Source organism: Hippopotamus amphibius, chromosome 12, assembly GCF_030028045.1.
Source record: "Hippopotamus amphibius kiboko isolate mHipAmp2 chromosome 12, mHipAmp2.hap2, whole genome shotgun sequence".
Classification (NCBI taxonomy): Eukaryota; Metazoa; Chordata; class Mammalia; order Artiodactyla; family Hippopotamidae; genus Hippopotamus; species Hippopotamus amphibius.
Window position 1 is genome coordinate 42,217,959 of NC_080197.1, and position 16,750 is coordinate 42,234,708.

Genomic DNA, 16,750 nt, shown 5'->3' on the forward strand with positions numbered 1-16,750 from the left:
CAAGGGAGGACCATTCCAGGCAGAGGGAAAGGCAAGTGAGAAATCCCCAAGGCTGGTGCAGGTGGGCTGTATTTGAGGAAGAGGGAGGAGGTCTCAGTGTTTGAAGCAGAATGACAGGGCTCATAGAGGGTGCTGCGTTCTGGATCTTACTCTGAGTGAGAAGGGAAGGCATTAAAGGGTTTTGGCCAGAGATGCCATGTGAACTGACTTAGGTTTAAAAAGATCATGTTGTTTGTTAGTTGAGAAGAGACTGAAGGTATTGAAGTATTCCCATCCCAGAAGCTGCTGGCTATTATGTTCAGTTCCTAGGGAAACCCCGGTGAAACTCTCTCAATTTGGACCCACACAGATCCAAACAGGAAGCCCAGCGCTTGAGCCGTCTGTTTGCTTTGGACAAAACCATATCTCACACCCAGTGACCTTCATGACCCCATCCTTCAAAACACTCAGAAGAAAGTCCCTCTGGTGAATCCTGCTGTTGTTTCAGAATGCCGAGTGGGGAGGCAAAAGGGCAAGTTTTAATTCATGCAAGCATATGGAGATTTATGTTAAAATTTTCTACACTTACAACTTGCTGAACTCCTTTTGTTTCATGTGTGAGTAAAAATCTCTGCGGATGGGCCCAAAGTGTCTGTGATTTACTTGTAGAGGCGCTGGGACTATGGATCTAATGTGAAGGTGGAATTGCAACCTATATGTCAGCTGCGGCCATGTGGGTCCCCAGCTGCAGCGGCAGTGGGTCTTGCTGAACCTACTATCAAACCATTAGGATTGAGACACGTGGCTGTGCTTACAGCCTTTAAAGTCTCTGATGGGGTTTAATATTCTTTTGATTATATTTGCTGACATCCTCTTCTGGATTTAGCAAAGTTGGGCCATGACATCATTGAGAAAGCAACATATCTAGAGATATTTAATAAATGGCAGTTCAGCTCTAAGGTCACCTTTGAAGGGTTAAAGGAAGTATTTAAGCAAAATATGGAAACTTGGTATCTGTCTGGCTTGTCTTTTTCCTTGCTAGCGTCTTCTGATTATTAATGATGTCTATTGAGGTAGCAGGTGCTTTGCGTCTGTGATTTTTTAGTGCTCTCTTGTAGGGAGATGTTGCTTTTTTTATTCTTTTCACTTAGTATTACTGATTCAGTAATCAATTGATGGATGTGCCACTACCATCCTCATTTCTGACCAGAGTAGAAATTTGGGATTATCCTGGTTTCCTCCTCTGTCTTATTTTCCATACACTCAACCACCAAGACGTGTTGATGCTACCTCCTAAATATCTTTATAATTAGTTCCCTTTTCTTCATTCCATCTGCCTCTTCCCTAACTCAAGCACAAATGATATCTTCCCCAGACTATTATAAGGCTTTTTACTGTCACATTGCTTCTAGTCTCGAATTGGAATTCCGTCTCTAACATCTATTATAGTCTCTAAAGTTCTCCCTCTTCTTCTCACTCTTTCTTTTTCTTTTTCCCCCATGGATTGTCCCTGGGAGATCATATCTACTTCTATGGCTTTGATTAATTTTATATGCTCCAGATATACTGAAGATGCCACAATATCCATCTGAGACTTTTCTCTGGAGGGTCTACTGCTATGTCTAGCTGCCAATTCTTTAAACTCAACTTGCCAAAAAGCGAATCGACCACTTTCCTCCTTCACTGGATCTTCCTTCTCTAGTGCCCATTTCAATAAATGATACCTCATTCTTTATACCCAGTTGTCCAAGTCATAAACCTAGTGTGGGCTTTGATTTGTACCTCTCCCTAATTTTCCAAGTCAAATCAATCATCCCTAATGCCATCTCTTTTCTTTATTGAAGTAGAGTTGATTTACAAAGTTGTACTAGTTTCGGGCTTACAGCAAAGCGATTCAGGTCTATACATATGTATGTTCTTTTTCAGATTCTTTTCCATTATAGGTTACTACAAGATATTGAATATAGTTCTCTGTGGTATACAGTAGGTCCTTATTGTTTATCTATTTTGTATATAGGAGTGTGTATCTGTTAATCCCAAACTCCTATTTTATCCCTCCCCCACCCCCTTTCCCCTTTGGTAACCATAAGTTTGTTTTCTATGTCTGTGAGTCTGTTTCTGTTTTGTAAATAAGTTTATTTGTATCATTTGTTTAGATTCCACATATAAGTGATATCACGTGATACTTGTTTTTCTCTCTCTGACATACTCCGCTTAGTATGATCATCTCTAGGTCCAACCATGCTGCTGCAAATGGCATGGTTTCCTTCTTTCTTACAGCTGAGTAATCCTAACTTCATCCTTTAAACCTCTCTCAGATTTGTCTATTATCACCATCCCTATTATCACTGCCTTGGTCCCAGCCCAAGGTATCATCTAGATATTTTATTCAACCTGGACTTTTGCCTCAGCCTCTTAACTGGTTTTTTGGTCCCTATGCTGTCCTCCTGCAAATCCATTTTTTATAGGGCAGTGAACATGATCTTTCTCATCTGCAAATCTGCATTCCTCTACCTAAAATCCTTCAGTGCCTTCCCATTGTTCTAATAAATGTCCATGGCTCATAAAAACCCATTATAGTGTGGTCCCTGCCTGCCTCTCAAATGCAATTTCTCCCCACATGCTCCCATTCTTACTCACAACACTCTGGTCTTTAGAATTCCTTGGTTCCTTAAATGTACAATGCTTTCTCTTATTTCTGGGCCATTTTGCACCATATTTCCTCTCCCTGAAGTCTCCTTCCAGCTCATCTTGCCTCACCCTTTGCCTTACTACTTACTCTTCAGCCTTTAGATGTCAAGTTAACTTTCTCTTCCTCCCAGAAGCCTTCAGTGAGCACCAAGTTCAGGTTAAATGTTTCTCTTCTTTGCTTCCTTTATACCATCTACTCACCTCTCTGGTACCTCTTATCAAATTCCATTGCAATTACTTTCTCATGGTTAGCTCTCTGAAGGCAAGAACCATTATCTGCCTTAGTTATTCTTTTATTCTTAGACAGTAGCACAGTGCCGGGCACAAAAGGCATGCTCCAAGCAAACCTGACTTGATTACCGAGTTAATGAATGCCTTGACACAAGCAGTGCGCTCTTCTGAGTGTCTTCCTTCACACCCTTGCTCACTAGGCAAACTTCTGCTCACCATGCAAGCCCCAGCATCACACCTTCCTGACTTCCTAAGAGGATCACAGGCCACAGATTCCTGTTTCCCATATCATCTTCCATCCCATCATCACTTTTTATCATTTGCTTTGCTCATGAGTCTATTTAGCACACCAGACTTCAAATTCTCTCATGGAAGGATCTATATTTTCTTCTCTATTAGCCCCCATTACTTGGTAGAGAGCATAAGCACAAATACTTGCTAAAGGTAGGAGAGAGGACTACAATAACACTGGGCCTGATTTTCTTCTGAAGGGGATACGCTTGACTTAAGATAATTCCAAAATGAGTGTTTTACATGATTTGTTCATGTTATGTTATGTTATAGTTATGTTACTGTGACAAGAGTTTAGCTTACCATCGGTCCTAGTCGCTATGTTACAGGATTTGAGGTTTTCTCATTACACTGAAGTCATGCCTCACCTATGTGCTTTGCTTAGATGTGTTCAAGCCTCCATCATGTGGAATAGTCCATGGCCACAACTGAATGTTCCAAAGCAAGTTTTAGGAAAGAGAGATTCATGGCACCATAAATCATTTGAGCCAATTTTGGAAAATGTGTTAGAATGTTGCAGGCTGTTCACAGGTCTCTGAATATTTTCCAGGTTGTCCTGTTAGTTCTATGTGAAAAGGGGATGATGTAGACTTTTATAGGTTAACTGGTGAAAGTAACAAATCAGTGGTTCTACACTGAGGGTGATTTTGCACTATGTGAGACATTTGGCAATGTCTGGAGGCATTTTTGATTGTCACAGGTATGTGGGAGAGTGCTAATTGCATCTAGTGGGTAAAGGTCAGGGATGCTGTTAAAAATCCTACAATACACAGGGCAACCTCCCACATCAATGAATTACCCAGTCTGAAATCTTAATAGTGCCAAAGTTGAGAAACCCTAACCTAGATGAAATAAAATCTCACATTTCACTCAAACACAGTTTCCTCTTCCAGGATGGAATATAAATCATACTCAACTTACAACTAGAAGACCAGAATACAGTCCCACTCACATGCCCTCACTCTTATATTTTGACTTTTCACCTTTAAAATCCTATTTTAATATCTATATCATGGAATTGTTATAAAAATTAAATACGATATTGTACCAGAAAACCTTTAGTTCAGTCTGATAAATAGTAGTTGCTCAATAAATATTTGTAAAAAATGAATCCGTGAATACACAGGGAATGTTTGGGATTTACAGGGGGCAGGGGAATAGAATTTACCCTGAGTAGTTTCTGAGTGTATCACTCTTTTTAGGATCTGTATACACATTACCATTTGTGAGAACACTTTAGAGAGGAATTGGCATTGACAAACACCCAGGGCCATGCTCATACGTACTTTTTGTTCTTCTCTCTCTACAGCAGCATTGCATTTTTCTATTCCCCAGTTTCTCAAAAAATCTCTGAGATAGCCAAACAGCGTTCCAATTCCATATCCCAAGTAAGTGAAAACCATAACATGTAGAGGTGCTTCCTCAAAGGATTCAACAATTGGCTTATAAAAATTTGGATTTCCATTTTGCTGAAAAGACAAAAGAAAATGGAAAATTAGCACTCTTCCATTACAATAAACTATGACACTTAAAATTTTGGACCTTCAACCTTTTACATTTCAAAGAACATATTTAATATTGGAAAAACAGCTTGGAGAAAATTGGAAATTGATCATTAAAAACGGTAATCAGCAATGTACATTTTATTTCACAACTCCTAATGAAAAATTGATTCAGGCAAAAATCCTCGACAGATTCTAAATCCATTAAGTAAAAAATTAATAAGGAATAAGACATTTGCAAGATGCCATAATATAACCCTATACGTTACTCCCCAATCTCAAACTTGAGGTTACAGCCTTAACCAGGTGAGCAAATTACAACACAGATGTTAGAACAACCCACCACTCTATGTTTTTATCATAAGGTAATATTCAATACACTGATGACATATTTAACTTGAATTTAATCAAGCTCTAATATCTAACTTCCATTTTACAAGAGCTATCAGGTAAATAACTTCATGAGGAAACAATCAGATAATCCACAATGTGGGTTATGACAACTGGCTTGGTCTTTAAAAGCAAAACGTGAACAAGTGGGACTACATCAAACCAGAAAGATTTTGCTCAGAAAAAGAAATGATTGACAAAATGCAAAAGCAACCTACAGAATGAGAGAAAATATTTGCAAACCACATATCTGATAAGGGGTTAATATCCAAAATATATAAGGAACTCATACAAGTAAAAAAACCAACCAAACAAATAATCCAATTAAAAATGGGCAAAGGACCTGAATAGGCATTTCCCAAAGAAGACATCCAAGTGGTTAACAGTTATATGAAAAGATGCTCAATGTCACTAGTAATCAGGGAATGCAAATCAAAATCACAATCAGATATCACCTGACACCTGCTGACCTGGCTGATATCAAAAGAAAAGAGATAACAAATGTTGGTGAGGATGTAGAGAAAAGGGAACCCTTGAGGACTGACTGCTGGTGGGAACGTAAATTGGTACAATCATTTTGGAAAACAGTCTGGGGTTTCCTCCAAAAATTAAAAGAATTGCCACATGGCCCAGCAATCCCACTTCTTGGCATATATTCATAGGAAAAGAAATCAGTATCTCGAAGAGATATTTGCACTTCAATGTTCATTGCAGCATTGTTCACAATAGCCAAGATACAGAAATGATCTAAGTGTCTATCGACGGATGAATGGATAAAGAAAATGTGGATAAAGAAAAAGTGGTTTGTGTCCACACACACACACACACACACACACACACGAATATTATTCAGCCACACACGTAAAGGAAAATTCAGTCATTTATGACAACATGGATGAACCTAGAGTACATTATGCTAAGTAAAATAAGCTAGACTCAGGAAGACAAATACTGCATGATCTCACTTGCATGCGGAATCTAAAAAAGCTGAACTCACAGAAACAAGAGAGTAGACTGGTGATTATCAGACAGTGGGTAGGGAAAACGGGAAGATGTTGGTCAAAGGGTACAAGCCTTCAGTTATAAGCTGAAGTTATGGGGAGCTCCCTGTGTACAACATGGTACATTAGGTACATGGTACATTAGGTAGTAATATTGTATAGTATACTTGAAATTTGCTTAGACAGTAGATCTAAAGTGTTCTCATCACACACACACATGTAGCTAGGTGAGGTGATAGATGTGTTAATTAGTTTGATTGTGGAAATAATTTCATAATGTATACATATATCAAATATGTTGCACATCTCAAACATGAGGATGAGTCAAAAATTATCCGCACTCTGCTTGTATTAAAACTTCTGTTGGCCACAACTGTTTTATCAGTGCTTTCCGTTCAAGGCTACTGTCTCCCCAGTCACTGCTGTGCAGGTGTGAATGTGTTACATCAGTTCATTTGTAACTGTGGTGCGAGCAAAAATGGATGCCCCACTTGTGATGTGCATGAAAGAAGAGCAGCATGCAGTGATTCGTTTTTTGTGGTTTGAGGGTGTGCATGTCCACATACTTCTGCCCACACTGTCAACACTCTACAAAAACTTCGTTCTGAGGTGTTAAGGCATCCTCCCTATAGTCCTGATCTTGCTTCATCGGACTTTCACCTGTTTGGTTCCCCGAAAGCAGCCCTAAGAGGACAAAGATTCACTTCTCACGAAGAAGTGAAGACAGCAGTGTGTTCACGGCTCGCAGCTCAGCATGAAACCTTTTTTAATGAGGCAATATGAAAGCTTGCTGACAGATGGAGAAAGTGTGTTGAAAAGCAAGGAGGTTATGTTGAAAAGTGATGTATTTGTCTTTTCTCAAAGTTAATTAAAATAAATTCTACAGCCTGAGTGTGGATCATGTTTGACTCCCCCTCGTACTTACAATGGTTATATATTAACTATACCTCAATCAAGCTGGGAAAAAAAAGCATAAAGGGTGGAGGGGGGGAACTTAAGATACCCAAGTGCACTGTGTTCTTTCATTAGATCCCTCTTTCTTTGTTTTTTGTAAAAAAAAGAAACTGGTAAAAAAAATACATATTTTGAACAACTGTGGAAATCCAAATGTGGACTGGAAGTGCATATTATTGAGGAGTTGTTAATTTTGTTAGAAGTGATAGTAGTAGTGTAGTCATGTGGGTGGATGTTTTCATCTTTGTCGATGCATGCTGAGGGATGAAGGAGGGTGAAGAGTTATAAAAGTTGTAATTTTCTTTCAAATGGTTCATTAAAAATTTAATACATACATAAAGCAATTTTGGGAAAACACTGAATCTAGATGGAGTTGCATGGGTGGGTGACTGTATATTATTTTTATGCTTTTCTGAAGGTTTGAAATTTTTCATAATAAAAAGTTAAAATATTTCTCTCTTTTATTTTAGGTGTCACCATGCCAGTGGAAATTAGACTTTTAATATCAAATCATTCTTATTCCTGCTTGATTGATTTGCACATAGCAGCTCAATATTTCCTCAATGCGTTAGTGAACAAATTATTCCAAATGCTACTAATTAAGTTTTTGTCTTTAATAAATATCTATACATACATTCATTTTTTTTATTCAACAAATATAATGCAATCCTCGATTGCCCATTTCCCAAAGAGTTGATCCAGAAGTGTTTTGTCCCCTTTTAGTGATTTACAGGAAACTGTCAAATGTCTACTAGTACTTAATTTATTAATTTAGCTTACACATGTATATTTAGAATGATGTATTATATAAAAATCATGTTAATTAGAAATAATGTTTTTGCTACTCTCATATTATAAGCACAATTTGATCCCACAAACACAATTTTCTAGACTATATTTCCTTTATTTCCTCTGCACTGTTCGAGATGCAGTATTTTTGGAATCTATGCGACTTAGTCCCTGGAAGTTTTATCCCAAGCCACAAAATATGTGACAATCAAAAAAATCTATCAGATAGATGAATGTGTTTGATTTACAGTACTTGTTTTTAAAGTAGTTTTTAAAAAGCCCGTTTATAATGAGATTTTACACTTGAATTGTTTAGTCAAAAGCCCACAAAATATTATTAAAACTTATTAAAATTCCTTGACTCCTTATTTGTTCATTACATCAGTGTTTTAACTGAGCAGGGCCCTATGAGGCCTTCCCAGAATAGACCCCCACCCATGTTCTCTGCCTGCCTTTTGTCTGTAGAAAAACTTTAGTCAAAGAACAAATTTAATCAGAGAAGTGAGAAAATGCAGCAAGAAAGGAAAACAGTTAAGCAAGACAACATAATAATACTTTAGCCATTAAACAAAGTCAAGGACTTTTAGTTCTTTCTCAGGGACTATAGATAATATTCTAAGCCATGTCCTTTGAGGTGTTTTGCAGATACTGAAACCCCACCAGGTGGGAAAAGTTAACTGTATGCTGCCCACAAGCACGTAGACCCCAGATGGGTTGGAACCAGAAGGTTGAAGAAGCTGACTCCTGATTACCTCACCACCAACCCACCAGAAGAACGTCCATGAGCTGATCACGCCCTGCTTTTTTTTTTTAATAAATTTATTTATTTATTTTATTGACTGTGTTGGGTCTTCATTGCTGCACACGGGCTTTTTCTAGCTGCGGCGAGCAGGGGCTACTCTTCCTTGTGGTGCACGGGCTTCTCATTGCAGTGGCCTCTCTTGTTGCAGAGCACGGGTTCCAAGCGCATGGGCTTCAGTAGTTGAGGCACATAGGCTCAATAGTTGTGGCTCACGGGCTCCATAGCACAGGCTCAATAGTTGTGGTGCACGGGCTTAGTTGCTCCGTGGCATGTGGTATCTTCCTGGGGCAGGGATCGAACCTGTGTCCCCTGCACTGGCAGGCGGATTCTTAGCCACTGCGCCACCTAGGAAGCCCCACGCCCTGCTTTTTGAACGCTATAAGACTCCTCACAAACCCCTCCAGTATGGGACACACAGTTTTAAGGGTATTAGCCTGCTGTGGCCCCCTTTGCCTGGCAAAGCAATAAAGCTATTCTTTCCTATGTTACCCAAAATCTGTCTCCACATTTCTATTTGGCACCGGTGAAAGATGCCAAGTTTTGGCAACTGTAGCTTCTTCACACAACCCAAACTAACATTACTGGATGTTGCTGTTGTCTAATATCCTCCCCAAATGCTACCTGGTGGTTTAAAAGAATGGAAGTGAGAGAGCATTGTTTAATGTGAGGTCTTGCATGGAAGCTGAAGGAAAGGTTATAACAAATGCCTTGTATTTGGGAACATAGGGCACTACTTGGATGTCTTGCATGAACTGGCAATGTGCTAGGTTCTGTGAATTCCAAGATGAGTGAGATCCTGTCCCTGCTCCTGAGTTCTCGACCTCCCTCTACGTCCTCACACCAGAAATAGCTCTGATGGATGGCCAATCCTCCTAGTCTAGTGCCAACCTTTAGCTCCCTTCCTGGGTTCTGTTCTGTCCATGACCTTTGAACTGCATCCATCTCCACCATTCCTAGTGACATCCTGGCCCAGTTAAGATCCACCTCCTGGTTCTTTCCATATCCTGGGGATGTACAAGGGGCTTCCTTCCTTCCTTCCTTCGTTCCTTCCAGACTATAACAAAAGGGGCTGAGAGCCTCATGAAAAAGATGGGATGAAATTTTGTGACTGGTTAGGTATGAGGTCAAGGAAGAGTTCACGAGAGTATTACAGGCGAGGAGTGTTACAGGAATGCGGATAAGAAGAAAGAGAGGACTAGAAGGAGGGCTGCTTATGTGGGGAAGACCAGTATGCCCGGGACCTGGTGAGTTAGGGTGGTGTCTGCTTGCGTAAGTGGGGGCGTTCTGGGCAGTTAGAGATGCAGGAGAATAGAAAGGCCTGGCTGAATTATAAGATCTGGGACTCAACTACTCTGAGGCCCAGTATGAGCCATGGTTAAAGGTGAATGTGATACAGCACAAAATAAAAAGAAGAGGAGGAAGCTTGGGACCAAAATTTGGGACCCCCCTGATTTTAAGGGCACCATACATGGAGAAGGGTGAGTGAAGGGTACCCCATGTGGGTGACTTCAGAAACTTGATTTAACCTGCTCACAAATGAACCCCTTGGGCTGACTTAGAGGATGGCTAAATCACGTAGGCACATACAAAAAATGAAAATTCCAGGACATTCAAGGCCATCCTGTGAGGATCAGTGGGTTTTCCCCTTTTCCTTACCTGGCCCTAAAGCCATTTCTGAGCTCTACATATGGCCAAATCAGTGTGAACTTTCTGCTTGAATTGACTCTCAGGCAAACCTGTGCTGTATATAACAGACTGCCTACCTAGATGCAAATAAAACCCTCAGTTGGGTGCTTGTGTAGTTATTTCTTTCTTTCTTTCTGGCTTTTTTTTTTTTGGCCCCTGTGACTTGTTCTGGGAGATAGTTATATCCACAAAGGAGAAGTTTCCAACAATGTCCATTGGTCCCAACCGCTACTTTACTCTCTCTCATATAACTTTATTTATTTTTATTTTAATTTAATGTAATTTCATTTGACAGAGAGAAAATGAGATACCTTCATGGAGAGCAACATTATTTGGAAGTGTATAGGTCTTTCTTAACAGATGAAAAGTGAAGCATTTACTGAAATTATTTAAAATTGAAGTTGGCCACACCTCTTGGGAAGGGCTTCTCAGTCTGGGGTTGGACAGTTCTTTTGAAATATGAGAATCTGTCCTATTAAAGTAAATGAAGCCTAAAAGCTTGCTTAATACGTTTGCTAGCCAAGGTCCACACAGCTTGGTACTCTGTAATGCACTTCCTTTGTTTGTTCTACCTATTGGAAATACATCTTTCGATGTTTTACTTTTTCTTTCATAGCATTGAAAATAAATAGATCCTGGGCCACCTTTCCCTGAGCACCTGGTCATTTGGGACTCTATGACCCTAGGGGTTGTTTACTTCTTGTAATCTTGTCACATCTAGAAATAAACAGTGTTGGGATGTCCTGGAAAGATGATTACTCTTCCATTCAAATTAGCAGGTCTTTTACTGGCTGCCTGTTTTGCATTGTCCTAGGCTAATATTAGAGGGGATAGGAAATCAATAAATATAGTCTTTTTCTTCTGGAATTGATAGCATAATGGTGTACGTGCTGGGGGAAGGGGAGCAAGCAAAATCATAACATAGAGTGAAAAGCAAACATCGTAGGAGTGACACAAAGGGAGGGACCATATCACATTAGGCGATCAGGAGTGGCTTCCGGAGGGAGGGGGCATTGGAGCCCAGTCTTGGTGGAAGGCAGAGCATGATGGTGGAGAGAGCTTAGGCAGGAGGGAGACCGCCTGGGTTCAAATCCTGGTACTTTCACTTGTCGACTGTAAGACCTTGTGCATGACTTAATCTCCCTTGCTTTCAAATGCCTCCAGTGTAAAATGGAGCTAGTAAAGTTTGTTTTGAAAATTAAATAAGTTAATATATGCAAAGTACCTCCCCAGAGTAAACACTCACTGAATGTTCTGATTTTCATGAAATCTTCTGAGTAGAGATGATAGAGGAGACTATTAGAATGAACGATGATGCTTTTAGGGAAATATCTGGGAAAGAAGAGAAAGAATATACATAGTGCCTTGGCCAGTACCTACACAGAGAGAAGCAGGAGACCAAGGATCCACTGGGAGACAGCAAGTGTGAGAAGGGAGGAAGGGGTGGGGGTTAGAGGCTGAGATACTGAACTTGAGATAGACTGTGATCCTTAAGTCATTTGGAATTGCAACAACCATTTGTGGCCACAAGGCAAAGATAGTTAGTTATGCACAAAAGATGGTAGAAAGAAGAGATGGAAAGCCCTGAGGTCTTTGATGACATTATTAAGGGACCAAAACAATCAATCCAGGGACTACCCAAATCCAGACTCTTCCCAACTCTAGACTCTTATTACATGAGAATAACAAAATCTAATTTTTAATCTACTTATAGTTGAGTCCTCCACTACTGGCAGCCGAGAAGATCCCATCAGATCAGCTCTCATCCTCAGTTAAAGGAGTAACAGGAATTGTAGACTAGATGAGAGGCTAGTGGAGGGGGATGGGACTGAAGCTCATCTAGTACACACGATATACTCATCTCAGTTGTTTATCCCTAGCACCCTTTCTGATTGGTTAGTGAGTGCCCTGTTCTGACTGATAAGTATACATTCCTTACTCTGTGTGTGTGTATGTGTGCATGCATGTGTGTGTGTATATATATATTAAATTTTTATCCCTAATGGCAGGCAAAATTCAAAGCAACACTTTCCTCAGTAGAATCCTCTCCTTTTACTCTAAAACATTTGGGAGTCTTACTGATTTAAAAGTTGCCATTTATTTCTCTTCTAAAATACTTCAGAATGTCCATTAGATCTGGCTGAAGTTATACAAATGATGCAGCACTGAAGCTCATGAAAGTGGAATGATACACAAATGATGAGAGTACATAGTTCTACCTTAGTAGGAAGGGTACTTAATGTCTTAAAGTTGTCTGGGATTTTAAGAAATGAGTATTTTAATCACAGCCTTCTGCCATGTGTTTTGTAGATATAAATGTTTAGAAATGCCTTATGAAACTCATATGTCTCCATCTAGTCTAACTCATATTATCTTGTCAAAAATAGGTGACTTGCTTTCATTTCAAACCCTGATTTTTATCCCCTCCAAAACTGTTTCTTATGTTGCCACTTTCCTGAATTTCTTTAGTTTCTACTCCTTTTCCTAACTGTCCTCTGCTGCCCCCCCCCCCAACTTTACCCCCCACACACATAGACCCCTTTGCTTGCTTAATATCCACTGTTTAAGACCCAGTTCTGGCTTCACTTCCTAAAAAGATCCAGGCTAGGTGTTCTCACTGCATAATACCATTACAACACTCACCACATTGTGTTACAATAATATTTTTAAAAGAAAAGTTATTTAATAAAAGGAGATAATAAAGGATCACTTGCAAAAAATAATAGCTTTTATTATCTCTCACTCAGGCCTTTAGAATATTTCTAATATTTTCACACTATCATCCATGGTGGCGGAGGCTGACTGTGTATCAGACCATTTCCCTCTCCCCTTTCTCACGGCGGAGCTACATGCCCCATGTCCCTTGCAGACAAGTGTGGCCCTGCAACTGAGTTCTGACCAATGTGAAATTAGTAGAAGTGAAATATGCCATTTCCATGTCTGGCCCACAAGAATTTCTTTCATGATCCATCTCTTTCTCTCTTTCTCCCATTGTCATCTAAATTCTAGTGGCCAAGGTGACCTTGGAAGCCACATGGTGTCATCTGCGGAGCTTTTGTCAGCCTGGTGCCCTGAATTACCGTGTGGAGCAGAATCCTCACCTCCTCCCCCTCCAACTTCCTATCACTGCCCATAAGACTTAATATGAGTGAGAAATAAACTTCTATTGGGTTATGCCATTGAGATTTGGTGGCTCATTTTTTATGTCATCTAGTATTACTCTAATGAATAGATACTATTAGGAATTAAGTTAAAATTCTTCCATGTCTAAATCTTGCTTAGAAGCATTTGGAAGAAGTCTGAGAACCGAGTTACCTCCCCAGGGAAAAGGATGCATCAGGACCTGTCTGCACTGGCCAATGTTCAGTTTTAAATCTGGGGAATGTAAACTGCTGCAGCCACTATGGAAAACAGTATGGAGGTTCCTCAAAAAATTAAAAATATAACAACCATATGATCCAGCAGTTCCACTCCTGGGTAATTATCCAAAGTAAATGGAAACGTTGATTTGAAAAGATATATGTACCCCAGTGTGTGTGTGTGTGTGTGTGTGTGTGTGTGTGTGTGTGTATGATGGAATATTACTCAACTATAAAAAAGAATGAAATTTTGCCATTTGCAGAGAAAGACAAATACTGTATATTCTCATTTATATGTGGACCCTAAAAAAAAAAAACAATTGAATACAACAAAACAGAAATAGACTAATAGATACAGAGAACAAACTAGTGGCTACCAGTAGGGAGGGACAAGATAGGGGAAGTTGATTAAGAGGTATAAACTACTATGTATGAAATAAGTAAGATACAACAATGTAATGTACAGCACAGGGAATATAACTGATATTTTATAATAACTTTAAATGGAATATAATCTATAAAATATCCAATCAATTCTGTTGTACACCTGAAACTAATATGACATTGTAAATCAACTATACTTTAAAAAAGATGGACTGAGATAATCAATGATCAATCAGTCAATCTGGGGATGCTTATGCCAGAAAGTTAACTGAGTCAAAGATTCAATTCTTGATTTATTGAGTATCTCTGTGTGTTAGGTGGTGCATGACAGAAAGAAGTACGTTGTAAGATTTCAGCTTCAGTGACCACAGAAGTCAGTGAGAAAGACAAGACAGATTATAAACATGGAAGTTCTTGAGGGGATAAGTTCTTTATGTATTAACTACTGCAACCTTTCTTTGTAGTGATGCACAAGTGCAGTCATTGAGAGGCTAAGTTGTTTCCCCATCATCTTGACTCCCCATCCACCACCACAGAAGTTAGTGAATAAGTCAGGGCAGCCCATGAGGAGTCCCAGCTTCCACATTTCCAGATCGGGAAGTCAAGGATTCACAGAAAAGGCAGGAGGGCTGGAAGAGGTCTCAGTGGAGTCCTAGCAGCATGCCACAGGAAAGCCTGCTGTAGGAATGAGTGAATGAGAGAGAAAGAGAGGGAGCTGAGACTGGGAAATGCTGAGGAAGGAGGTGAAGACCTTCCAGGACAGGAGAACCAGCATGGGCATTCGTTAGTGGGTGGAAACGAGAGGAACGGGACCTTGCAAGGACTTCTGGCTGGACCTCATGTGTCGCCTGCCTGGAGATGTGATGTGTAGAGCCCACTGGAATTGAATAGGGCTTCTCTGCAGGGTAAGCCAGGCTTTCTGTTTCAGACAGCAGTGAAAAAGAAATGCAGGTAGGAAAGATTCGTAGGCTCCCAGGATCCTACCTGGGATGACAGCTGGGGTTGAGGCCCTAAAATCATTGGACATAATTGAACTTTGGAACAAAGTGGCCATCCTTTGCCACCCTGCAATGACTGCGCTCTTCCAATTTTACTCACAACCAGCTGGATCACTTGAAGGACACAGCTTTACGGAAGTTATCTTGATAAACCAGAGAAAGCAACACACTGGTGTTTTAATATCACTGGGATTAACGACCACCTACTATCATCTTGTTTAGTTATAATGTCCTCAGTCAAGGTGAGAACAGTGCTTATCTCTGAGGTGCTGAAAGCTTTTATGGCCATGATCTTACTTATCTACATAATATTCCTAAGAGGTCGGTGGTGGACAGCTGTAATAGAATTAGAATTATCCTCACTTAATGAGATAGTCACAGGGCATTAAGCAACTTTCCCAAGGTTATAAAGCAGGAAAAGACAGGACGAAGTTGAATTTCTCAAGTCCACAACACCAGGGTTGAAGCAGAAAGAAGCTTTAAGTTAGACCTTTGAGACGTGACAGATTGGAACATACTTTAGAAATGAAATAGCTATAGGGCTGACTTTTTTCCCTCTAGAGTGGTTACTGGTAGCTGTCAGCACTCGGTGGGAAGGCTGACTACCATGTACATGCACCTGTGCTGGGCACTGGGTCATTCGGGTGGTTTATCTTAGGGATCTCATCCCCATGGAGCTCATGGGCTAAGGTGGGGTACAGAAGTACAGCACTTCAGGACTAGAGAGCAAGAAGTCTCCAGTGCCAACACCTAATCGAGTGCACAGCAGTGGAAAAAAGCAACCCAGAAGTCGAACATCTTTTCATATTTACACACTTGTTCATCTTTTTCCTTCCTTTATTTATTTACATTTTAATTGAAGTATTGTTGATTTACAATCTTGTGTTAGTTTCAGGCATACGTACAGCAAAGTGCTTCGGTTATACATATACGTGTGTATATATATTCTTTTTCAAATTCCTTTTCATTTTAGGTTATTACAAGATATTGAATATCGTTCCCTGTGCCATATGGTAGGTCCTTGTTGGTTATCTATTTTATGTACAGTAATGTGTATCTGTCAATCCAAAACTCCTAATTTATCCCCCTCCCCCACCTTTCCCCTTTGATAACCACATTTGTCTATGTTTATGGGTCTATTTCTGTTTTGTAAATAAGTTCATTTGTATCATTGTTTAGATTCCACATATAAGTGATATCATATGATATTTGTCTTTCTCTGTCTGATTTACTTTGCTTAGTATGATCATCTCCAGGCATACTGGTTCATTTCTTAATCCAACAAACACATATTGAGCACCTGCTCTGTACCAGCTGCTGTGCTTGGTCCAGGTGACACAGTGGTGACCAAGAGGGAGAGAGCCCCGACCTCATGACACTCATGAGGTCTATAGACGGACCGTCCAGTACAGGAATCACTGGCCACATGTGGCTACTCACATTCAAGCTTAAATCATTCAAGTTAAATACATTTAGAGATGTAGGTCTTCAGTTGCTCGAGCCACATGTCAAATGTTGGACAACCACACGTGGCTGGTGGCTCTCTTACCAGTGGGACAGTCACACAGCATTTCTGTCGTCACAGGAGGTTCTGTTGTTCTGAGGTTGGCCAATGGTAGTCCACAAGCCAGGTCTGGCTTATGGCTTGCTTTTGCTCTTTTCTTTCAAAATAAAGTTTTATTGGAACACAGTG

General features: G+C 40.0%; 1 protein-coding gene across 3 annotated transcripts in view; it reads right to left on the reverse strand.

The window, feature by feature from the left end:
* Positions 1 to 16,750, reverse strand: part of SPTLC3 (serine palmitoyltransferase long chain base subunit 3) — a 139,403-nt gene that overhangs the window by 109,556 nt on the left and 13,097 nt on the right. For all 3 annotated transcript variants that reach the window (XM_057702973.1, XM_057702974.1, XM_057702972.1), the window contains exon 2: positions 4,479 to 4,661. In XM_057702973.1, coding sequence (XP_057558956.1) covers positions 4,479 to 4,661 — 183 coding nt within the window. The remainder of the gene's footprint in view (positions 1 to 4,478; positions 4,662 to 16,750) is intronic.